General features: G+C 41.6%; 1 protein-coding gene across 1 annotated transcript in view; it reads right to left on the bottom strand.

Annotated features, from left to right (window-relative positions):
- The window catches only part of WWC2 (WW and C2 domain containing 2), a 159921-nt gene that overhangs the window by 74329 nt on the left and 60464 nt on the right, over positions 1-25128 (bottom strand). The window contains exon 3 of the mRNA XM_070948153.1: positions 1318-1521. Within this exon, the coding sequence (XP_070804254.1) occupies positions 1318-1521 (204 nt within the window). The remainder of the gene's footprint in view (positions 1-1317; positions 1522-25128) is intronic.

Here is a 25128-nt window from a genome sequence, read left to right as displayed (position 1 = left end):
AAGAGTATTCGGAAATGAGAGTACAGCGGTATGGGCAGTTGTGTGGCCCCAAGAATGTTCAATATAACACCACTGGTCTGTGAGCTGTATAGTCTGTCAATCTGCTTCCTGATGCAATTCAAGATGTTGATAATCATCTTTAAAGCCCTTCATGGTATGGGTCCAGACTACTTGGGGGACCAACTCATCCCACTGGGATTGGCCTATTCCACCGGTGCTGGCAGAGGAGGCATGCTGTGAGTCCCATCGGCCCAATTATTCTGGCTGGTGGGGTCGAGGAGAAGGGCCTTCTCTGTCATTGCACCTGCCCTCTGGAACATCTTGTCTCCTGAAGTGAGGTCGGGTCCAATTGTCCTGACCTTCTGTAAGAGCCTAAAGACCTGACTCTACCGGTTAGCTTGGGGCTCTAACAGTGAGCACCACAGTGGATGTGGTTGATTAACATCAGATACCACCTCCCCACCATCCTGCTTCCACCTTCCTCATCTTTTAATTGTGCCGCAGTGTTTGATTTTTTGTACTAACTTATTTATATTTTTAATTTTTATAATTTTTATCTTTTATGATTGTAAGTTATCTAGAGTTACCTTGAGGTAAGATGGGCAGCCAATAAATTTTAGAAATAATAAATCAATAAACAGATTTCTCTCCTTTCAGATGGAAACATGCTAGCTAACACAAGCCTTCTGAGCCTTTCAGAATAATGGCATTTGCTCACAGTTTTGCAGATTGGAAGGTCCATTCTTCAAGTGTACCAAAGGTTTATTGGTACCCCTTTGGTTTATTGTGGAGGTGAAATCCCTTGGTGTGCTGAAGGAATGCGCCTCACATCTGGTGAAAATACTAGTGAATGCCATATTTTTGGTGATTGTTTTTCCCAATGGAGCTGAGACCATTGGGAAGAGACAGAAGGCTTCCAGGGTGTGGTGGGAGGCCCAGGCACTCCACTTAACAATTGCAACTAGGAAAGCAGGGGATATAGTCATTGAATAAAACAGTCATGTAGCATCTCATTTAATGATCATTTTGCTCAACGACTAATATTACGGGCCCAATTGTGGTTGTAATTGGAGGACTATCTGTATGTATTTTATACAGATAAAGAAATGTTCAAATTCTCTGTAAAACTGAACTGGTTAGAATATAAGGACCCTCTGATTTACCCTTCCCAAATCAGTTTCTGCAGCTCCCAGGACTGGGATAGTTTAACTACGGCTGGCCACAATTGTTTCTTGAAGATAACCCAGATCTTTTAAAAAACATGAAAAGAGACGGATAGTATATTTCACATATCATACATATGTCTTTGATACATACGGCTTGTATATGAGCTTGATTTTTCCTTGTAAACATCATTCAGCCGTACATATTCACCCAAGGCAAGAGCCAGCCTCTGTTCTTTCACATGGAAAAGTTCTTTCTTAGTGCTAAGTGCATCTTGAGCTACAGTAAGATAATCTTTTAACATTTTTTCTTGTTCTTGTCGCCACTGCTTTCTTGGATCTTCTATCTGTGTAGTTTCTGTAAAGGTACAACAAGAAACGCTTCCATTCAGTTAAGACCCCTTAAATCTGTTAGTGTCTTAAATCTAAAACAAAACAAAATGAAAAACCCACCATCCACTTTTATTTTGGTACATGCATAAGGAACAAATTGTTATTAGGTGTTGACATGTTAAACTAAATTATTTATCAAATATCTTAGGACAGTGATGGCTAACCTTTTCCAGACTGAGTGCCCAAAATGCATGCGCCCACCTGCCTGAACCCCCAAAATGCAATGTGCGTATGGTCCCTGCGCATACGCCCCATCCCCTGTGCATGCGTGCGAGGTGCTGAACTGGGGCCATAGGTTCACCATCATGGCCTTAGGAAAACATTTGTACATGTCTTAGAGAAAAGAATCATTTTTATTTGTATTCTTTGACACATATTTTAAGATGATTCAAAAAGTACAATATCAACTCAGACCCGGCAATAACTAATGCTTTTTTGAGTTTTGTTGTTTCTGATTATTTGTAAATAGCTTTATTTCTTGCTCCCTATTTCTTTTCTTTGTTTCATTTATTTGAATCCTATTTAGGAAAATGAAAGCAAACTTTAATAGAGAAAATAAAAGTGCCGTCATTCAACTGTACTGGAGAATGTGTGAATTTATGTAGATAAATTGTCTGTTTACCTTTTGCAAAACTATTTCTTGAGAGTTCATTCAGACTGGAGTCTATATAAGTCACATCTATATCAATCCAAAATGCATTTTAAGCACTGGCATTAGCTTGTGTATAACAGTTGTTTGCCCAAGCAGTTTGAGAGGATCAGAAAGGAGAGACAACTCCATAATCAATTCAGAAACTTTTATTTTGTAATAAGATCAAAGGTGCAGGAAATCTAGTGTATGCCTGCACCTCATTTGCTTCCTATCTTTGCTATTGAAAATGAAAATAAATAGAAATCAAAATGTTGCCTCCCTTTTGTTGTTGTTAGTTGCAAAGTTGTGTTCGACCCATTGTGACCCCACAGACAATTTTCCTCCAGGCTTCCCTGTCCTCTACCATCCTCTGGAGTCCATTTAAGCTCACGCCTACTGCCTCAGTGACTCCATCCAATCACCTCATTCTCTGTCGTCCCCTTCTTCTTTTGCCCTCAATCTTTCCCAGCATTAGGCTCTTCTCCAGTGAGTCCTTCCTTCTCATTAGGTGGCCAAAGTATTTGAGTTTCATTTGCAGGATCTGGCCTTCTAAAGAGCAGTCAGGGTTGATCTCCTCTAGGACTGATCAGTTTGATTGCCTTGCAGTCCAAGGGACTCACCGGAGTATTCTCCAGCACCATAGTGAAAGGCCTCAATTCTTTGGCGCTCAGCCTTCCTTATGGTCCAACTTTCACAGCCATACATTGCAACTCAGAAAACCATAGCTTTGACTATACACATTTTTTTTGGCAGGGTGATGTCTCTGCTTTTTAGTATGCTGTCTAGATTTGCCATAGCTTTCCTCCCCAGGAGCAAGTGTCTTTTAATTTCTTGGCTGGAGCCCAGGAAAATAAAATCTGTCACTACCTCCATTTCTTCCTCATCTATTTGCCAGGAATTGAGAGGGCCAGATGCCATGATTTTAGTTTTCTTAATGTTGACTTTAAAGCCAACTTTTGCATTCTCCTTCTTCTCCCGCATCAAGAGGCTCTTTACTTCCTCTTCACTTTCTGCCATTAGAGTGGTATCATCTGCATATCTGAGGTTGTTGATATTTCTTCCAGCAATCTTAATTCCAACTTGTGATTCATCTAGCCCCGCCTTCCTCATGATATGCTCTGCATATAAATTAAATAGGCAGGGTGACAGTATACAGCCTTGCCGGACTCCTTTCCCAATTTTGAACCAATCAGTGGTTCCATGTCCAGTTTTCACTGTTGCTTCTTGACCCGCATATAGATTTCTCAAGAGACAAATCAGATGGTCTGGTACTCCCATCTCTTTAAGAACTTGCCACAATTTGCTGTGATGCACACAATCAAAGGCTTTAGCCTTCAATAAAGTAGAAGTAGATGTTTTTCTGAAACTCCCTAGCTTTCTCCATGATCAATTTGATCTCTAGTTCCACTTCCTCTTCGAAATCCTGCCTGTACTTCTGGTAGTTCTCGATTGACATATTGCTGGAGCTTCGCTTGTAGGATTTTGAGCATAACTTTACTAGCATGTGAAATGAGTGAAATGGTGTGATAGCTTGAATGTTCTTTGCCTTCCTTATTGTTGAATAAAACAACAACAGAGGAAAAAATTCTGAAACTACACTGAAAATTTCAAGATTAAAATACCACGTATTTAGATATTCAGCACTGAAGAAAACTTTTTAGTAAACTTTAAACACTGCACTATAAACATTGCATTCTTAGATTAAAAATTAATGCCAACTTGTTCAATGTAAACTTAGATTCCGAAGTAATACCAAAAGACCTATACAATACAGATTTTGTCTTTATTAATAAATTATAAGAAATACACAATAGAGTTTCAGTGGGCTCCCCTTAACTCGGCTAATCTTTTTTTTTTTTAAGCTTTAACACCTGGAGAATTTCAGAGAAAGATTCAGATTTCTAATAGATTTCAGTCAATGGGTTTAATTTCAGCTGATGAAAAGCATTCTAGCATATAGCTCTTAGGAGATATTTTACATCTTCACAACTCTCAAGAAGGCATTAATCTAAGCTACTGATTTAAGTTCCTCTCACCCCAAAAACATTAGTTACACAACCGCCACTAAGACACTTTTCTCTACTTTTGACTACTTAAATTATCCAGAGCAAACAGTAATTCAAATATGCTACAATAGTCTTTAAACATATGTTTGGTTAGCTTCTGCTGTGGCAGAGAAAGGTCCCTGGTGGTAAAAACTGCCAATAATGCTTGATAGTTCCACACACTTAATCTTTCTAGTGCAACATTTTGATGTGAATTCAAGAGGCAAATGAAAATAAGACAGTAGCTCTAAAGAGAGTGAGAGTAATAATCAGAATGCCTTTTCTTTGTCAATGCTAATAAAATATATTTTAGGTGTGCACATTTCTGTGGAAAAGATCTTTCAAAATTCAAAGAAATAGAGAAAAAAAGCTCATGCATTTTTACAGGTTCATAAAAGAAAAGTAAGCCAACTCAACTTTCTGATGTTGACTCCTAAGTGAAATCAAGTGTTCTTCTCTATATAAATAATGTTGGGGTGTGTGTGTGTGTGTATGTGTGTACAGTCATGTGAAAATGAAAGTACTTCCTCATCTGGTCCTTAGCAGTTCTTAAAAGTAGGTAAATATAACCTCAGGTGAACAACAAGTGACATATTACACCATGTCAACATATATTTTACAAAAAAAAAAAAAAAAAAGCCAAAATGGAGAAGCCATATGTGAAAAACTAAGTACTCCTTATGATTCAATAGAACTACTTTTGGCAGCACTAACTTGAAGTAATCATTTTCTGTATGATTTTATCAGTCTTTACATCGTTGTGGAGGAATTTTGATCCACTTTTCTTTACAACATTGCTTCACTTTATTGAGGTTTGTGGGCATTTGTTTATGCACAGCTCTCTCTCTCACAGCATTTCAATCAGGTTGAGATCTGGACTTTGACTGGGCCACTGCAACATCTTGATGCTTTTCTTTTTCAGCCACTCTGTTGTAGATTTGCTGGGGTGCTTGGAATCATTGTCTTGTTGCATGAGCCAATATCGGCCAAGCTTTAGCTATCAGACAGATGGCCTCACATTTGACTCTAGAATAGGAGTTCATGGTCAACTCAATGACTGCAAGGTGCCCAGGTCCTGTAGTTGCAAAACAAGCCCAAATCATCACTCCTCCACCACTGTGCTTGACAATTGGTAGATGTTTGTGCTGATATGCTGTATTGGGTTTTCACAAAGTGTGTGGCACTGTGTGCATTGTGGCCAAACATCTCCATTTTGGTCTCATCTGTCCAAAAGATAGTGTTCCAGAAATCTTGTGGATTGTTCAGATGAAATTTTGCAAATATAAAATATGCAACCATGTTCTCTTTAGAGAGAAGAGGCTTTTTCCTGGCAATCCTTCCAAACAAACCATACTTGTTCAGTCTTTTTCTAATTGCACTGTCATGAACTTCAATATTTAACAAGCTAACTGAGGCATGTAGTCTGAGATGTAAATCTTGGATTTTTTGCAATTTCTCTGAGCATTGCATGATCCAACCTTGGGGTTAATTTGCTGGGACATCCATTCCTGGGAAGATTGGCAACAGTCTTGAATGTTTTGCACTTGTGAATAATCATCCTCACTGTAGAACAGGGGTGTCAAACTTGCGTCGTCACGGCATCATCACATGACATATCAGGACTTTTTCCCCTTTGCTAAACTGGGTGGGGTGGGGCTACCACATGATGCATCCGGCCCGCAGACCGCAAGTTTGACATCCCTGCTATAGGACAATGACTTTAAATAAGTTGTAAATGGGCTTACAACTTTTCCCAGATTGATGGGCAGTAACAGTTACTTCTCTAAGATCATTGATGATTTCTTTATTTTTTGGCATTGTGTTAACCCACATTTCAATGCTGGAGACCAGCAAACTCCTAAAATTTCAGCTTTTATAGAGGTAGTCCCACTTGCTGATGATCAATTGATCAAAGGTACTTGATTAGCAGCATCTGGCTGCCACTTAGCCTCTTCATATCTATGGAAGAGTAAAGATGTATTTAGTTTTTCACACATGGCTTCTCCATTTTGGCTTTCTTTTTGTAAAATGATGATGATTATGGTGTAATATGTCACCTATTGTTGTTCATATAAGATTGTATTTACCTACTTTTAAAAAACTGCTAAAGACCAGATGGTTTTTACTATGTCCTGATATGTAAAACCAGAGAACTCAAAGAGGATGTACTTTCATTTTCACATGAAAATGAAAACTTTTATTAAGGTCTTTGACCAATATGTAAAATAGTGTAATAGCAAACATAAAACACTTGTGTTACTTAATGAGATTCACAATGAAACCTCCACATAACAAAACCATGTCATAATAATAAACATCAGGGCACTTCCTCTACATCAGGGGTGTCAATCTGGTGGTCTGTGGGCCAGATGCATCACGTGCAGGACATGCCCATCCTGGCTCCGCAAAGGCAAAAAAAGTCGTAATATGTCACGTGACATCACATGATGCGATCGAGTTGACACCCGTCCTCTACATAAGTAACTTTTAGGATTTCCAGGTGCCCTGAAATTCAGCTCCTGATTATTCAAATGGAGATACATGAATAGTTTTGGATCCCATCTTCCACAAGCAGGATTTTATAACTTTAAAAAAAAAGTTCTACATATCTCTTGTCAGGTATAGTTTAAGGATGAAACCTGACTGCCCAAGACTGATAATAAAATAAAAATAAAAATATTGCAAGTGTATCCTCCTATTTTATCCTACCCCATTTTCTCATAAGATTCCAGCCCTTTTTATCCTAACATTGAACTTATTGAGAATGAGCATAGTGTAGTGGTTAGAGAATATCCAACTACAGTTGGAGAATCCCAGTTTCACAAGAGTCATAGGAAATATTTGGAACATGCTGCCATAAGAATAAAAGTCAATTCATGCAGCAATGCCTATGTATTTGGCGTTAAGCATTCTGGAATAAAGATAAACAGAAATATTATTATTCTTCCACTGCAATTCATTCTTCTGTCAGAGGCTTAGTAGAATTATTCTGATATTGCAAAAAGAAATGATGGGAGTTAAACTTTGAAAGATAGGTTTTATGGAAAATAGGATCTGCGTCTCTAAAAATTTTGTTATATACTCTTGAGATTTTTAGCTGCTCCCTTAGAATCTTCTGATTAAGCAGTTAAATCTGAAATATCAAGTTAGAGCATGGGCTACTAGGTCAATCTATCAATTCTTTATTTCAGCATAAAAACAAAGCAAAACAGAAACAATCTAGGAGCCACACTATACAGACAGCATCAATTTTGATTACTTTCTACTTGTGGGTATGATATACGGCAAGTTTGGTGAGATAGTTAAGGCATTAGTTTAGAAAGTGGGAGGCTGTGAGTTCTAATCCTGCCTGAGGCACAAAGCCACATGAGTGAACTTGAGAGAGTGACCTGTGACTCTCACAAAGCCCTAGGAAGCAGGCAATGATGAAGCACTTCTGAAAAATCTTACCCTAAAAACTGAAGCGACTTATCCAGGCACTCACTAGGAAACATCACTGATTTGAAGGTACTAATATAGTGCATATATCTATATGATATATAGACATAACATACTATTGTTAAACAAAAGGGACCCAGAAATTTTGCTTAGAATAACCTTACAAGATGAGAGTAAAATTATGGTGTTGTTCAAAACAGTGACCTTGTCAGTAACTAAAGTTACATGGCAAAAGTCTGGAAAACATACTCAGATGAGGCCAGCTCTGTCTAGTTTTAAAAGCTGTAAAATACAATTTAGCAATATCAAAGAAATACAGTCTTATTGGTCTGAAAGGAGGATCTGCATGTAAAAAGAATTCATATACCTGGGGTATTTTGATATATGAAGGTAGATGAAACAAACCTGAATTCCTGATAGTAGCTGCAATATAAAAAAAAAATACAAGCAGTAGATTCCACACCACCTGTGCCACAGATTTGGTTAGTATAGACTATTTTTATACAGTATATGCTTTCTAGGATAGTAGATGGCAGAGCATTAAATTAGAGCCTTTCTTATCTTGGAAACTGATAGAATTTAAATAACCCACGGGTCTGAGTGAAGAAGATCAACTACTTCAGAAAATATTTTTGAGTACTGTAGTTGAGAAAATTCTAGTTGTTTTTCTGTGTCTAACACAGCGTATGTACATGTATCTTTTTAACTTGTTCGTGCCCTAGGAAAAGAAGAGCTTCTCTGGAGTATCCACAGAAGTATCATTTTTCAACGAGGTATCTCCTCCATTTAGTATTGAAATTATTTGCTATTGTCAAAGGTGTCAAGTCTAATCCTGAGCAGTTACTATGGAGCTCAGTTGAGCTACAGGAACTGACAGCATATTTTGGTCAAGAATAAATTTAAAGCAGCAGGAATGGGTAAGGAACTTCTTAAACACAGTAGAAAGTTTTGATTTTGGGAATTATAGACTACATAGTTTGAGCAAGCACTTCTCTCACCAAAGGCCTGAAAAGCAATTCTATTATATTTAAAAATCTTTGTTTGCTCATTTTTGTGACTGCTTAATAGTTGGTGGATTCTGGGATGTTTAGCAAATACTAGGACTTTTGTTTTTCATAATTACTAATTTTCTGTCCTTGCAATAAATGGTAAGGGATCTCAAAATGCATTTTAGCCCAACTGAGGTCTGATACAGAATGACATCACTGGTACACATATGCCCTTGAGCTAACATTGGGGAAAAGGTCAGGGCTATTCTATTGGTCAACCAAAGAATTTATATAAACATTGAATAATAAAGGTGCCAGTATGGAACCCTGGCTCACTCCCCTTATTGTAGCAACCTGTTTTAGTTAAATACCCTTGTGGAACAAAATTAATTTTTAACATAGAATTTTTAGTATATCAGGAATAATAGGGAATTATCTATCATGGAATTGACCAATTTGTCCCATAGCCTAATTCTCAATATTGAATCAAAGGCGAATCTAAAGTTAATAAAAGCAGCATATAAAACAGATCCTGTTTGAGCTGTATACTCCTCGCCCAGATGTTATAGAGCCGTGATGGTGAACCTATGGCATGTGTGCCAGAGGTGGCATGCAGTGCCCTCTCTGATGGCACGTGAGCAATCGCCTCAGTTCAGCTCTGCTGCGCATGCGTGTGCATCTTCCATCGGCCAGCTGGTCTTTGGGTGTGTGCCGCACATGTGCGGGGGTGCGTGCGCATGTGGGGGAGGTACTGCGGAGGTTGCACGCATGCATGGGGGCAAGGCGCATGCGGGGGGCTGCACACACATACATGGGGGCTGAGGCAAGTACACACATTGCATGTTGGGGGTTCAGGCGCATGTGTGCATTTGTGCGCACATGCACTTTGGGCACTCAGTCCAGAAAAGGTTAGCCATCACTGTTATATGATGACAGCAGAATATACAGGAAATGATGAGCTCTAAAGCCAATCTTTTCCTCTGCGAGGATTTGTTGTTTTCAAACAAATCATCAATTTTGCATTTATATTTACTGTCCAGTTTGCTGATGATTCTTAATAAATTGATAATTATCTGATAAGTCTCTTTTCCCCTCTTTATAAATAGGGATGATAAGAGCTGTGCCCCCAAACTTTTGGAACCATTGTAGTCTAATCAATAAAACAGAAAAGGAAGACTAGTACTGGAGTCCACCAATCTAAGTTACGGATATTAGGTAATCATTACCAGGCACCTTTCCTGGTTTAAGTTGGTTAACTAAATTTATGATTGATTTAATTTCATTTCTCCTTGTGCATTAAAGATACTAAATTGTGCGTCTCAAATTTCAGCTGGAATGGTAAAAGTGGGGCACCTTGTGTCTATCTACTGAACATTCTGAGAAGGAAACTCAAACCTAGAATTTTAGAAGAATTCTACACAAAACAGGATATATCTTGTTCCTACATCTTTTCAAGCTAATTGTGCCTATATATGCAAAGTAAGTTTGTTTAATAGAAGCAAACACAAAGTAGCAAATGTGATTTATAACAAATAGTCAAAGAGACTAAAGTCAGGAAACTGATGTATTTGCTGTGATTCTACTTTAAGAACAGCACTAACTGTAATGGAAAATAATCTTACCAGAAAAAACCATATCTGAACACATTTCAGGTAATTGCCCAGTAGGTTTAAGTTGAGATTGCTCAATATGTGGCCCAAACTGCAAGAATAGCCCGCAGAGTCCTAAAACGTGGCCCACAGCAACACTGTCCTTGTGATTGCTGGACAAGGACAAAGCACTTTCAAGGCAAGTGATGGGGATGGGGATTCAGTACTAACTGACTCAAAATCAAGCATTATATTTATTTCCACCTCTCTGTGAGAGCTCATACAGCCACAACACTTGTCTCCGAATGTGAAGAAAACAAAATCAGATATGGCCATCCAAAATTTGAAAACCTGGCAAGGAACTCTTTGAAATAAATACATACTAGGTTAGGGGAAAAAAATAAGGATCTTTACAAGAACTATTTCTAAAGCATGTTTTCTAAAGATGATTTTCATTCTGCAGCTGTTCAGAGAAACAGCATGGCCAACAGGTATATGAATTAAGGCTATATGGAAGAATTTCAGCCTCGTGGAGATTTTGCAGGCCGTCCATTCCTAACAGCAGGCTAATGTACTTCTATATCCATGAAGCAGCAGGATGAATGCCAGTTCTGCCTGCATTAAAGAAAAAGGTTTCACTTCCACTTCAAGATAGCTAACTCAAAGCTGAATATGACACACTGTGAGCATCTGCAGAACATTTCCCGCAACCTTGCTTTCCTTCAGATAAAAGCAATTGAGATGGGTCAGACATAATTCAGGTTTCCTTAGGTAGCAGGGCAGTTAGCACTCTAGTTATGCGACAGCAGAACTGCTATTACTAGGAACACTTTAAGACTAGCGGTGATAACAGAAATATCTTATTCTGTGGCATTTTTAACAGTTGCTAACACTCATATTTATAACTGACACATCCTTCTTTAGGAAAAAACACTTTTTCTTCAAAAAAATTGGGCAAATACAAAAAATGATAAATACAATCTAACACTGTAAGGCAGGGGTCTTCAACCTGTGAGCCATGGCCCACTATCAGGCCACAGCCTATTTGCAACTGGACTGTGCGAGCGGCTGACTGGTGTGTGCGCATGCATGCACAGTCCCACTTGCATAAGGTGACCAGATTTTAACATTGGTAAAGAGGGACATTGTGGGCGTGGCTTATTTTGTGGGCGTGGCTAGCTGGTCATGTGACTGGGTGGCCATGGCTATGTGTATAGGGTAAGGTGAACAGATTTTAACATTGGTAAGAGGGACACCATTGTGGGCGTGGCTTATTGTGTGGGCGTGGCTTGGAGGCCATGTGACTGGGTGGGCGTGGCTAGCTGGTCATGTGACCGGGTGGCCATGGCTATGTGTATAGGGACTATTCAGAGGGCTGGAAAGTCATTTCTGACAGGTCCTCACACTTTTGACTGGTCCTCACACTTATGACCATCCTCACATTTATGCCCGTGCAGCATTCTTAACAACCATGTCACTCATTTCACAACTGCTTCTCTTCACCATGATGACAAGATAGGGCAAAAATGTAAAATGTGAGGACAGTCGTAAGTTCGAGGACTGGTCAAAAGTGCGAGGACCAGTCAAAAATAACTTTTTCAGCCCTCTGAGTAGTCCATATGCATAAAAGGATACAGTAATTGAGAGGGATGAAGGAAGGGAAGGGAAATTAGAGTAGGAGTGACGGTTAAGAGAGGGAGGAAGAGAGGAGGAGAAGGAGAAAGGAAGAGGAAGTAGGGAGGAGAAGAAGAGGGGGGGAAGAGAAAGTAAGAAGGAAAGAAAAGAGAGGTGGTAGGTTTGAGGAGAAAGATTGTCATCTATTTTTATATCCATCCTCACATTGGTTAATTATGTAATTATGTAATACAGTTGTTTAATACAAATTCAACATTTTAATATAAATCAATTAGTTATATAACTATCTTTTTTGTATATTAATCAATATGAACATGAATATTCCAATTATTTCCATGCAATCCAATTTCTTACAAATCAATTAATTATACTTACCAATAATAATAAACCAAATAATTTCCCCCATATATTCCTCCAAACCACAACTTAACCATTTCTGCTTTCAACACAGTATACAATTAATAATATCTCAATTATTACAATTCCCTAGTTAAAAAGAGCTTTTTTTTCTTTTGTGTTTTAAAATCTTGAACTCTCCTCTTTTGCCCTAAATAATTTTCCATTGTTTGCACTTACCTTTTTTGGTGAGGAAAAGGAAAATAAATCTGCTGCCTAATTTTCCAACGTTGCAAGCAAACCACAAAGCCAACAGCCTGTTTTACTTTCAGTTTCGTTTTGAGCTTGGTTTGCACAAAGAGGAAAAAAATACTGAGCAATTTAGCAAGAGCAGAGCCCTGTACAAATCAGCTGAGAGGGGGAAGCCGAGCTAATTAACGTAGGGCGGCCCTTTGAAGCCCCGCGGCAAGAGTTTAAACAGGTTTTTTCCCTCTAGCCATCAACGGGGATTCAGGAGGCAGCCGGGAACCAGGAGGCCGAATGAAAAATCGGGACTTTTTTAAAACGCCGCGGGACGCGGGACAAATTGCTCAAAAGCGGGACGTCTGGTCACCTTACACTTGCACATGGCAACCGCTTGAGGCCCCACTCGTACAAGTGTCGTGGGTGTTCAGGGCCCCACTCATGTGAGCGCTCGGGGCTCCACTCACATGAGCGCTGGTGGCCTCACTTGTATGAGCATTGCAAGTGCTCTTGGCCCCACTCAGGTTGGTGCCTGCCCCTCCCACAAAACTTCTTCCTCCCTCCCCGGACCACCAACTCAGAAAGGTTGGGCAACTCTGCTGTAAGGTACTTCAATCAATCTGGAGAAAATTCAAGGCAAAAATCACTCTGTAATGAAGAGTATTTCTCTTTACTGTCTTAAGCTAAACAGAAATGCTATAACATGGAATTGATAACCATTCTTTGAGTTAACTGCTTTGAATAAAATATATAGTTTTCCTGGGGATCATTAACAATATTCTTATTCTTGAAGATAGTTCTAAACAGTTGGATCTATTTTCTTTCCTAAGCTTCTGATTCTAATAAAATTCATATGTGCTTATTGCAAGCAATGAGTGATGAGTTTTTCTTTCCTGTAAATAAAAGAAATAAAAGACTTGTTTTAAACAAGAATAATAGTGCTAGGTAAAAGACTAACTGTGCAGTAGCAATGGAATTAAGCCTTTTAAAATTAGGATGTCTACCTTATAGTTCCAGAGACAGCAAAGAAAACACTCAGATGTTATTGATTAACATGTTTAAGTGATGGCAGAACGAGTGATTTAATGGCACTTGATGAAGCAAATTGTGTTTCTGATGAAGTACATTGTGCTCAACCAAAATTAAACTTGCTAATTTTAAGGCATTACAAGATTCTTTGGGGATTCTACTGCAAAGGACTAATAAGATTATTCGATTGGAAATTGTTAATATTGCCTAATCTCTGTTACTTCAACTGCATAAAAAGAATATCTGCTGCACAGCTTCCACTCTGACTGGCATCCTATGCACAGATACAAATTATTATTTCTGCATACACTGGGAGGCACATATTTAGCCAAGCTATGGTTTTGAAGTCACAACAGCCCCATATAGCTGACTTTGGTTAACATTATGCTGGATTAGATCTGGTTAATATTTAGAATATTATACCATAAGTGGTATAAGTATACCACTTGGAAATCCATGGCTATAAAGTCAAATTGGTGCAAAAACATCCTAAAAGATAGCAATAGCAAACAAGTTCATGTTCCTAGAGAATAGGTCCAGATTTTACATGTTCTCCAATTCCCCCCTGCTACCTTTTCCCAGCATTTATTGACTGTGGCCATTTTGTCTTTCTTCACAAAAGATAAGGGCTACAAAGTTTCACACCACATGGTTTTTGAGGGGCACATGACAGGGATTTTGTAAATTGCTAACATGATTACTTTGTATTTTAATTTGATTTATTTTCTCTCTTTTAAAATTATACTCCTCCATCACTGCCGCATCCATCCTGTCCTCCATTCCCACTGCCATCCTCTGAAGCTCCCCTCCCTCCTTGCAACCCCAGAGGGTGAGGTGCTGGCTAGGTTTGTATGGAAAAGTAAGGAGAACTAACTTACTGTCATGTTCCAGCATTCAGCAGACAAAAAATGCAGACAATTATTATATAGTTTTATAGCGGAAGGTTGTTTTTAAATGATAGATTAATATACATAAAAGATTTGATTTATTATTATGCTAAATTAGGAGTTATTATATAATGTTATAGTAGAAAGTCATTTTGAAATGTATAGTATAAGGGGGATATGATAATCTTATTAGAAAGAAAGGGTCAGCATATGGGGATGGAGTAAGGGGATGGTAAAGTATTATATAATCTGTTATGAATTTGGGTTTTATTATGAAGAAGTCACAGGGGGAGGGGAGGGGGAGGGGGGTTAGGGAGGAGGGGGGAAAAAAAGGGGGAAAAAATTTTGTATTTGAAAAACTTTTTCAATAAAAAAAAAAAGAAATGCAGACAATAAAGTTAATTCGGTACTTTGTATCTGGCAATGTGGAAACCCGGCACAGAGTGACAAACAATAAGGAAATAAAGTCAGTGCTACTGTGGTTTAACCCTCCACCCCCCCCCCCACAGTTCCATTCCCTGGGCCCTGCCCCATATAATTCCCACCCTCACGTGCCGCCACTTCGCCAATGTCTCTGCAGCTGCAGAGCTTTCCATCTGGCACATCCTGACACATGCTTTTTTCTGGTATGCCAGGCTCCTTGCACCTGCAAGTGCTCCGTCACCCATCTGTTCTGCCGCACATCAGCTGTGTATGAATCCCGCAGCCCAGCTGGCCTTCTGCAGGCTCCATAGATGTGGCAGGCTTTTTGGGGATGTGCCTGTCCTCCCCGCAGCTTGGCAGGGGCCCCACGGCGTGTACACCCTCTGTAAGGCTCAGCTGTGTGGCTTCCGGGCTGTTGGTGGGCGTTTGTTGGGCGTGGTTTCGGAGGATGTGGACGCACGACCCAGCTGGCAGCTCTCCTTCCCCGCCTAAATGGCAGCCCCGGCGGGCTGGTGACCCAGGGATGACATGCGGCCCCCCCTACCACGGGGACAACACCTGGAAGGCAAAGGACACCATGAGACCTCTCCTGGGTATTTCTATAGCACAGTCTGTTGGAGAGTAGGGAGGAAGGACATTACACTCTTTCTCACTTAAAACTTTGGCTATATCTCTGTATAGTGCTGGGAAGGCCATTGCCTCTCCTGTGGCTTTGGCCCTGAGACTTGGGTTTCACACTTTACTGAATCCCCCCGACCGCAGTTGTTCATTTTGCGGTGGGTTGGGGCTGACCTCTATACACAGGTATCGACAATCCCCACCACCAGATGGTTGGGCCCCATTTATCCAGCCACGTGAGCCCCAGGATTACTTCCTCCGTCATTTTTGGGACCACTATAAAGCAGAACAGTTCCCAATGCTGGCTGAACTCCAGCTTCATCCATTCTGTGACATGTGTAGCCGGGGCGCCACCCAACAGCGATCCATCCATCTGCTCAAATCACATGGGCCTTGACAGTTTTTCACCCTCACCCCTAAATTGGCAACTGTTGCTAAGCTCATCAGGCATTGGGTACACCCCGAATCGATGAGCGTGTCGCAGAGGTGTGCTTTTGCTTTTGGAGCATGGGTGGTGCATTCAGCTGCCCGGTGGCCCAGTTTCCCGCACCAAAAACATAGCATAGGTGGCCGGGTGGGCGCAACCTTCTCTGGTTGGGCCACCCAAGGGGGTGGAGGCCCTGGAATGCTACAGGTGGTGTGGTCCAGGAACCATCATGGCCTCACGGGCACTTCCCCTTTTGGCCTATAGTCATGTAGCTCCACCTCCAGTTCCGTAGCTGCTTGGTACCAGGCACCCAAGTGGGGAGGTAAGCCCCGGTAGACACAGGCCTGGCACATGTGAGGTCAAGGTCTGTCTAAAATTGGTGCACCAGCAGCCGTTCTGGCCAACCCTGCAGCTTACCAGACAGCCATTGGAATTCACAAATGTAGTCCATGGCTGGCCTACCTCTTTGCCATAACGCCAGCATCTCTCCTCTGCTCTCTGGGCCCTGGTGTGGTCTTCAAATATCTCACGCAGTGCCTCCAAGAACAAGCCAGCATTTCCCAATTCCCGGCCATGTTCGCTATACAGGTCAGCCACCCAGTCGGCAGCCTCATCATCCAGCACCACTGCTAGGGCCATTACCATGGCCCACTGGGAAGTGTAAAGGTGTGTGTATCAATCCAGATGGTCTATCACCTGGCAGAAGAAGAGAGCCACTTTATACAGACTGCCGTCGAACGTCACTCGCACTGCTGGGGGTCCCAGGGTCCCATGCCCATGCCCGATCCCAGCCAGCCAAGCATGTGCTGGTAGTGGGCTAGCAACATTGAGAGGCAACCACTGATGACCACTTCTCCCCTTTGGTGTTCCCCTAGGTAGTAACTCGGGTGTCCAGCAGTGGAGGAAGGCTCTGGCGGTTGTCCCCTCATGGGCTTTCTAGTGCATTCTTGAGCTGGCTCCAGTCGCAACTTTGGGCTGGCCAAGCGGAAGAGCGCAGGTAGAGCCGTCGGTTATTAGGTTGATAGTGGCAGACATCGGCCAGTCGGTCGGTCCTCACCCTCCCCAGTCCTTGCTGTACCAGGACCCGCCATCTTGGAAACTGGCCTTTCCAAACCTCTTTCTCAGCCAGTCCATGGTTTGGCTGCCCAGTGCAGTGGAGTACCTCCATTCCCCTTCATCGTCCCACTCCATCAGTTGCTGCTCCTGCCATCGGGTTAAATGGCAATGGAACCCCAGAACCTGTAGCCACCGATGAATTCTTCCACCACTCCCCTGCAGGAGCCGCCTTCTGATCTGCATCCCTCATAGACTTCACTGTTGTTCTGACCTAGGCTCCCTTAACAAGCAAGAGGCAGGAATTACTGTCAAAACCTCTTTTATTTATACGGACTGTGAATTACGTTCATTCACAGCCAGCAAAGTTTGTCCAAACGGTTTTTCAAAGGAATATTTCTCAACACACCTTATCTCGTTTGGCAAGCTGCCACGTAACTTGTTTCCAACTGCAGTACAAAGCAAAACCTGTCACAGAGTCTCTCAGAGTCACGGAGTGAACTAATTGTTTCCTGCAAAAGCCCACTCCCTGTTCGCTCCTCTTTTATTTCCAGGAGCCCAACCCACAGCTGGGCTCCTGACCAGCTGTGGGTTGGCTTGAGCCTGCCCGCTCTTTGGGATGCACATCCAGGGCAGGGTCGTCTCGTGGTGCTGACAAGCCTTCCAGGATGGATGGCTCCTCCATCATTGCCGCATCTGTCCCAGCCTCCGCTCCCTCCGCCATCCTCTGAAGCTCCCCTCCCTCCTTGCAACCCCAGAGCGTGAGGTGCTGGCTAGGTTTGTATGGAAAAGTAAGGAGCACTGACTTACTGTCACATTCCAGCATTTAGCAGACAAGAAATGCAGACAATAAAGTTAATTGGATACTTTTTATCTGGCAATGTGGAAACCCGGCACAAAGTGACAAACAATTAGGAAAACAAAGTCAGTGCTATTGTGGTTTAACCCTCCATTCCTTAAATGCCCTCTACCCCACCCCGATTCCACCCCCTGGACCCGAACCCATATAATTCCCACCCCTCACACTTTGCCAACGTCTTTGCAGCTGTAGAGCTTTTCATCCGGCACACCCTGACACATGCTTGTTTCCGGTATGCCAGGCTCCCTGCGCCTGCGTGCGCTCTGCTGCCCAACTGTTCTGCCGCACATCAGCTCTGTACGAAGCCCACGGCCCAGATGGCTCCGTTGATGCAGCAGGCTTTTCGGGGATGTGCCTGTCCTCCCTGCAGCTTGGCAGGGGGCCCGCAGCATGTACGCCCTCTGTGCGGCTCAGCTTTGTGGCTTGTGCACTGTCGGTGGGCATTTGGTGGGTGTAGTCTTCAGCAGATGTGGATGTGCGTCCCAATTGGCGGCTCTCCTTCCCCGCCTGAATGGCAGCACTGGTGCGGCTGGCGACCCAGGGCTGATATAGCTTTCACCATTCCCAAACTGATAAACAGGTTGGAGACTAGCTCCGGATAAGAAAAAGATTGTTAGTACAAATTGGGGTCTGGTTTATCTCTTTTGTGAACTTCAAACAACTTTTTTCCTTACAATTTACATCCTTTCTGATTTCAAACCTCCATTTAATGAACATGTGTGATATTATGGGATGCAAATATGTAACATGTTTGACTACATGTAGCTGATTTTCTATGCAAAGGGGAGGTTACTTTTATCCTGTCCAATCAACTTTCCTTTTGCATTTTCTTTCTTAGGTTAACTCTAAAAAGGAATGTAACATGAGGCTCCTTTTTCATAGAGAGATCCCACTTTATCAGGGTACCCCAATAAACTGTTTTTAAATTATCTTCCAACTTGGTTGCTTATTGGGAAGGTAAACCGAGGCAGAACCTAGGGCTATATTTGGCTATCAGTTTCAATCTTGCTTGCAATAAAATGTTTTTTTCTAGCTAAGCTATTTTAGTGAGACTTGTGCCAGCTCTAACTGTTAGACCAAACTAAGCCATAGGAAATTTATGGTTTTCTGGCAAATTGTAGTCATGGAACTTGAGAAATTTATATAGTATCTTATTCACTCACTCACGCCCAGTTCCTGGACATCTCATTTGAAATCCTAAAACTATAATAGGCTAAGAATAATAAATTAAAGCAAACAAATGAATAACTAAAATGACCCCATGAAAAACACCCTTTAAGCCCAAATGCTTGAGAGTTGATCTTTATTGTCTGTCTGAATGCCAAAATGTTTGACATTCTACCGGCCTTCAAAGGGTGAACTGTCTGAACAGATAAAAAGGCTGCAGAAAAGGACTGTCTCTTCCCGCCATCTCAAGGAGACAGAATCCAAAACATTTTTCTCTCAAGATAGTTGCACAGGCAGATTAATTCTACCTGCAAAAAATAAAATAAAATATGGTATTGGATAACATGGGCTAGTGCCATAAAGGACTTTATAAATCAAAACCAATAATTAGAATTGCATCAGAAACATATTGGCAATCAATCCAGGGGTACAAAATATGTGTTGTTATGTTGAAGCACTCTCACCCATCAGCAAATGGATTACCATGATTTGCACCTATGGAAGCTCTCTTCAAAGGTAGTGCCAAATAATGCGTAATTGTCAGACACAAACAATCAAGTGGCTCTGGAAATCAGACTCAGAGGTTCCTTATTGTTGACTCCACTGTAATACAAGAATGTCGCTAGACTGCCTGCTTTCCTTTGGGCCAGATATAGGCCCAAGTGTTTGATTTCATATGGATCCTCCCACCTATAAAATCCAGACTGCCATATCTCTTAACTTCACCCACCAGGGCTTTCTTCCTTCAGCTGTTCATTCCACAACAATAATGCAATAAACCAGTTTTGAGTTTAAGAGGGCATGACTATCTGTTACTCTCAATCCAAAAAGGGCTGCAACTGATGTACCAGTTCCAGCTGTGCAAAGGCCACTCCAGGTTTTGCTGTTCAATCAAAAGTTATGAATCCAAGAGAGCTCTGAAGTCATTGACCTGTTCCTTCAGGGACGATACTGTATGGCACAGTCCAAAGCAAATGTGAATAGGAACTAGGTCTTGCCAGTGACCTATTTCAGCATATTTTACCCCATCAAATTCTTATAGCCTTCAGACACCAGGTGACCACATTTCTTGTATCCCCTGTTCAACCCATAACAGAGATATGTAACTGTACATTACCAGCATATACTAGATGTCTCATCGCAAACTAAAGAAACAAGCAAAGCAATGCATTTATATTGCACTTCTCACTGAGGCACAATCTAACAACAGTAAAAATTAATAAACAAGTATTAACCACCAATTAAAATTATACAAAAAAATATTAAAATTAATGCCTACCATAATATACAGTATTTACAATTATAATAAAAATATTGCCACACAATTATAAAAGGCTACACGTAACTACTACCTAGTTTTACTGATTCAATTTACAATAAAATAGCCCTACTAAATAAAGACAGACAGACCTCCCATTGGGACTTCATGGGTTAAACAGCTTAGACCAGTGTATCCAACCTCTCCAGCTTGATGGCCTGGCCCAGCACGAGAAGGAGGGGAGGAACGTGTGAGTGGTAGGCTCACACACATGTGCACAGCTCCAGTTGTGTGAGAGGCAGATGGGCGCACTGTCCACTTGTGCAAATGGAGCTTTACCCGCAAGCAGAGGACATTTGCTCTCATGGGTGAAGCTGCACTTGTGCAGAGTGCTCATGTGCAAAACTCCATTTGCGCAAATGGAACTTCTTATACAAGTGCCCTCTGCTCACATGAAGGGAGCTGCGCACATGAGCATGAGTGCCTTTCACTTAATCAAGTGGAGTTTTTTGCAAGAGCACAAGGGCCCACCCACCATTCGCAAGAGTGAAGCTTTGCACCCATGCCTTTGCCTGCGACTCAGGTGAGTGGAGCTTCACACACATGTGCTTGCCCGTTGTTTGCATGCCCCAGTTTCGAACAAGTGGCAGCCCAGTAATGGACCATAGCCTGAGACTTGGGGATCCCTGGTTTAGACCTGGCATTTTGCAGTCCCTGGGCCACATCCAGTCTTTGGCTATCCTTATTCTGGCCTATGTGAGGTCAATTGAAAAATTAGAAATCAAATATAAATAAGTTCACCGCAGGGGATAGAAGAAGAAGTCGAACCAGGTCCAGCTCTATGCAATTGCCATGTGCTCCTTCAGTTGGCTGGTGGCCATAGGTGGTGAGGGGAGAAATGCTTTTCTGTGCCTACACAGCACTCATCCCTCACCTGAACCAGCCTGAGGAGATGGCAATGGTGGTCATCACATGAAGGACCTCAGGCATGGTAATCCACTGCCTCAGTCAAAGTGTAGCCTTGCAGGTGAGTGGGCAGAGCACAGCCAGGAGCTATCAGTTTGGCCCTGCACAACAATCCCAGTTCCTCTGCGGCCCCTTGGGAAAATTAATTGCTCATCCTTGGCTTACAAGAGAGAGCCAAATTCTGTTGCGCCCAATATAGGTGTGATCAAGGCCTTCAGTACTCACCCAGCCATAGAAATGTCCTCATTAGGAAGAAGTAAAAACACTGTACTAGAACATTTCAAACCACTACAAGTAGTCCCTGAGGACTACTGAGAGTTTTAATCGGACCAGGTAAGTGTGTTCACCCAGAGTCCAATGGAGATCATCCACAAGAGCAAACAATGCCATTTCTTTCTCATATCCAGGTCTGATGCCTTTCTAAAATGGTTTAACATAAAAGACTTCATCTAATTCTCTTCTAATAACCTTTTGTGAAATCTTGCTTTATAAATGGAAAATTGGGCAGAAATTGTATAATACTACCAGACTGAGAGGTGGCTTTTTTAGCAGGAATACTCCACTTCTTTAAGACAAAAAGTATTACCACTTCCTCAAAAAAGCATTAATTGTCTTGCGAAATTTGCATATGCTACTCAAAAGAATAAAATATGACAAAAATCTGGACTTGTTTAAGGAGATTCTCAATCATCTAGGTCATAGTTGTCCCAAAGGTGCTTTTCAAGAGACAACTGGACTTTCTGGTTATTCTTTGAAGATTTTTCGCTTCTCATCCAAGAAGCTTCTTCAGTTCTGACTGGATGGTGGGGAATGGAAGGATTATACTCCTTGCAGACATCTGGTCATTTACATTCTTTTGGTGAGTGATTAAGGTCATTTGAAGGTTTATCTGTGTCATCAGGGTTACCTGAGAGGTGCAAATGGGTGGAGCCTTCTTGGTACTGTTGAAAGGACTGTGTTGTAGACCAGAGATAGATGATGTCGTATCCCTCACTCTCTGCTGAGAGAGGACTGTTTAATTTTGATATGGATGGGCTCTTTGACCCTTCTTTCAAACCAGCGGTCCTCTCTGTCCACAATGTGAACTTTGCTGTCTTCAAAAGAATGGCCTTTGTCTTTTAAATGCAGATTGACTGCTGAATCTAGCCCTGATGTGTTTGTTCTTGTATGTTATGCCATGCATTTATGAAGTGTACAGACCAGAACATGGCTCACTGCATTGTACTGCATATACCACATTGCTCAGTTTGTGTCTGGGTGTTTTATCCTTGAGGTGGACAAGCTTCTGTCTTAGTGTATTCTTGGGTTTGAAGTGTGCATGTATGTTGTGTTGACTGAAAATCCCCCTGAGCTTTTCTGATATTCCTGCAACATATGGAATGACAATGTTGCTTCCTTTATTGTTCTTTTTGTTGTTTGTTATGGAGGAGCTCCTGTAGGGTCTTTTTTGAGATTTGATGAAGCCTCATTTGGGATAGCCAGATATTCTGAGGGCTTCCTTGATGTATTTTAGTTCTTTTTCTTTCCCATCTTTGCTGGTAGGCAGGCCTTCAGCTCAGTATGTAGGCTTCTGATGATTCCCATTTTGTGCTGCATTTCCCACCCTTGGGCTTATACTCGAGTCAATAAGTTTTCCCAGGTTTTTGTGGTAAAATTAGGTGCCTCGGCTTATATTCGGGTTGGCTTATACTCGAGTATATACGGGTAAGTTATTGTTTACAGACGTCAGTCAGCTCATTCCTCCCAAACCAAATAGTCAAAGAACAAGATCTTATTATACATATCATAATACTAGCTGGATACCTGTGCTTCGCTATGAAACTATGTGATGGAGCCAGTGGTGAAATGTAAAATTTGTTACTACTGGTTTTGTGAGCATGGCTTGGTGGGGGGTAATGTGACTGGGTGGGTGTGGCCAACTTTTTTTTTTTTTTTTTTACTTTTAAAACCATTGTTTCTACAACCTCTTCGGCTGAAGAGGTTGTAAAAAAAATATGCTTTTAAAAGCCTCTGACGATCAGGTAACTCAGCTTGTAGAAAAAATGTTTTTAAAAATAATTTTAAAAAAGCCTCTGATGATTATGTGGCTCAGATGGGCATGGGGGGGACAAGGATGTTTCCTACCGGTTTTCCAAACCACCCGGCGCCCTTGCTACCGGATCAGGCGATCCAGTCCGAACCGGAGCATTTTACCCCTGGATCGGGCTTGATAAATTGACACTTACAGCTTGAAAATTAATGAGTAGTTACAGATCGGCCTCTCCTCTCCCCTTCTCTCCCTCAGCCTTGCCCCACAGAAACCTCTCCTATCCTATCCCCTTCTCTCCCTCAGCCTTGCCCCACAGAAGCCTCCCCTATCCTATCCCCTTCTCTCCCTCAGCCTTGCCCCAAGAAGCCGCCCCTATCCTATCCCCTTCTCTCCCTCAGCCTTGCCCCACAGAAGCCTCCCCTATCCTATCCCCTCCTCTCCCTCAGCCTTGCCCCACAGAAGCCTATCCTATCTCCTTCTCTCTCTCAGGCTTGCCGCACAGAGGCCTCCCCTATCCTATCTCCTTCTCTCCCTCAGCCTTGCCCCACAGAACCCTCCCCTAATCTATCCCCTTCTCTCCCTCAGGCTTGCCCACCGAAGCCTTCCCTATCCTATCCTATCCTATCCTATCCTATCCTATCCTATCCTATCCTATCCTATCCTATCCTATCCTATCCTATCCTATCCTATCCTATCCCCTGGTTGCTGTTGTGAAAGTAAAACTGAAACTTCTCTCCTCTGCTTTGCATTTGGAACAGATTTCATTTGAGGTGGGGAGGGGGAGTAGAACTCCTTAGTATCAGAGGGCTGTTTGGAAAGTGAAACAGTATTTGTTGTGTGAGCAAGGAGGAGACCGGAAGGAGCCTGGCCGTGGCTTAGCTCAAGTGTTCTGTTTAAAGCTGCTTCCTGCTGTGAAAGTAAAACTGAAAGTGAAACTCCTCTTCTCTGCTTGTGTTTTGCATTTGGAACAGATTTCTTTTCAAGTAGGGAGAGGGAGTAGAACTCCTTAGCATCAGAGCGTGTTAATAATAATATAGGAAATACTAATGCTCTGATGGTCATTTTGAAAAATCCTGTCTTAGTGAGCACCTAGAGGCCAAGAGGAATATATGTGGCAAATTTCAAGTTTGGAGGCTTTATGGTTCTGGAGATTTTGTGATTACAGCGTGAGTGGTTTTCGCTTTATATATATAGATTTGCTAACAATAGTTTATTTGTGAAAAATGGCCTGTTTGATTTATTATTTTTAATCTTCAATGGAGCCTGTGAAGGGGCAGTGAATAACAATGGACACAAATAACCAATGTGTGTTTACAGTTCAATACCTGTGTTTTCATTTGGATGAGAAGACATCCAAATGAACAAACACCATTTATATACCACGATCATAAGCTAAGATTTGCCTACTTCCAGTAGAATCTTATGAGCTGTAGTGGCACAGTGGTTAAAATGCAATATAGTCTAACTCTGTCCACAGCCTGGAATTCGATCCTGATGGGGCTCAAGGTAGACTCAGCCTTACATCGTTCCAAGATTGGTAAATTGGGGGCCCAGATTGTTGAGGGCAATATGTTGACTCTGTAAACTGCTTAGACAGTGCTGTAAAAACTATATAAGCACTATTGCTATTTATAAGCATTATAAATGGTATATAAGAACTATTGCTATTTCTATTTTTCACATGTACAGTATGTGAACATGTGGAACAAGACAGTTGTTTTTCAAGAAACCTCAAGAAGCAATACATGCTAAGCATGTTTTAACATACGTTAAAAGTGGCTTATTTGGCCATAAACCATATTATATAATACTTCTAGTCTATTTTGGGTGAGTCTGAAACATTAATAATTGCATGTAAAAATTTAAGCATAAACAAATGATATTTTCCAATGAATCCTTAGGTGAACAGAAACTAATTCAACTTCTACATTTTTTCCAACGTTAACCTTT

Source organism: Pituophis catenifer, unplaced genomic scaffold (genome assembly GCF_029215685.1).
Source record: "Pituophis catenifer annectens isolate HBS135680 unplaced genomic scaffold, rPitCat1.0.hap2 SCAF_8, whole genome shotgun sequence".
Classification (NCBI taxonomy): domain Eukaryota; kingdom Metazoa; phylum Chordata; class Lepidosauria; order Squamata; family Colubridae; genus Pituophis; species Pituophis catenifer.
This window is presented reverse-complemented; position numbering and strand designations above follow the sequence as displayed.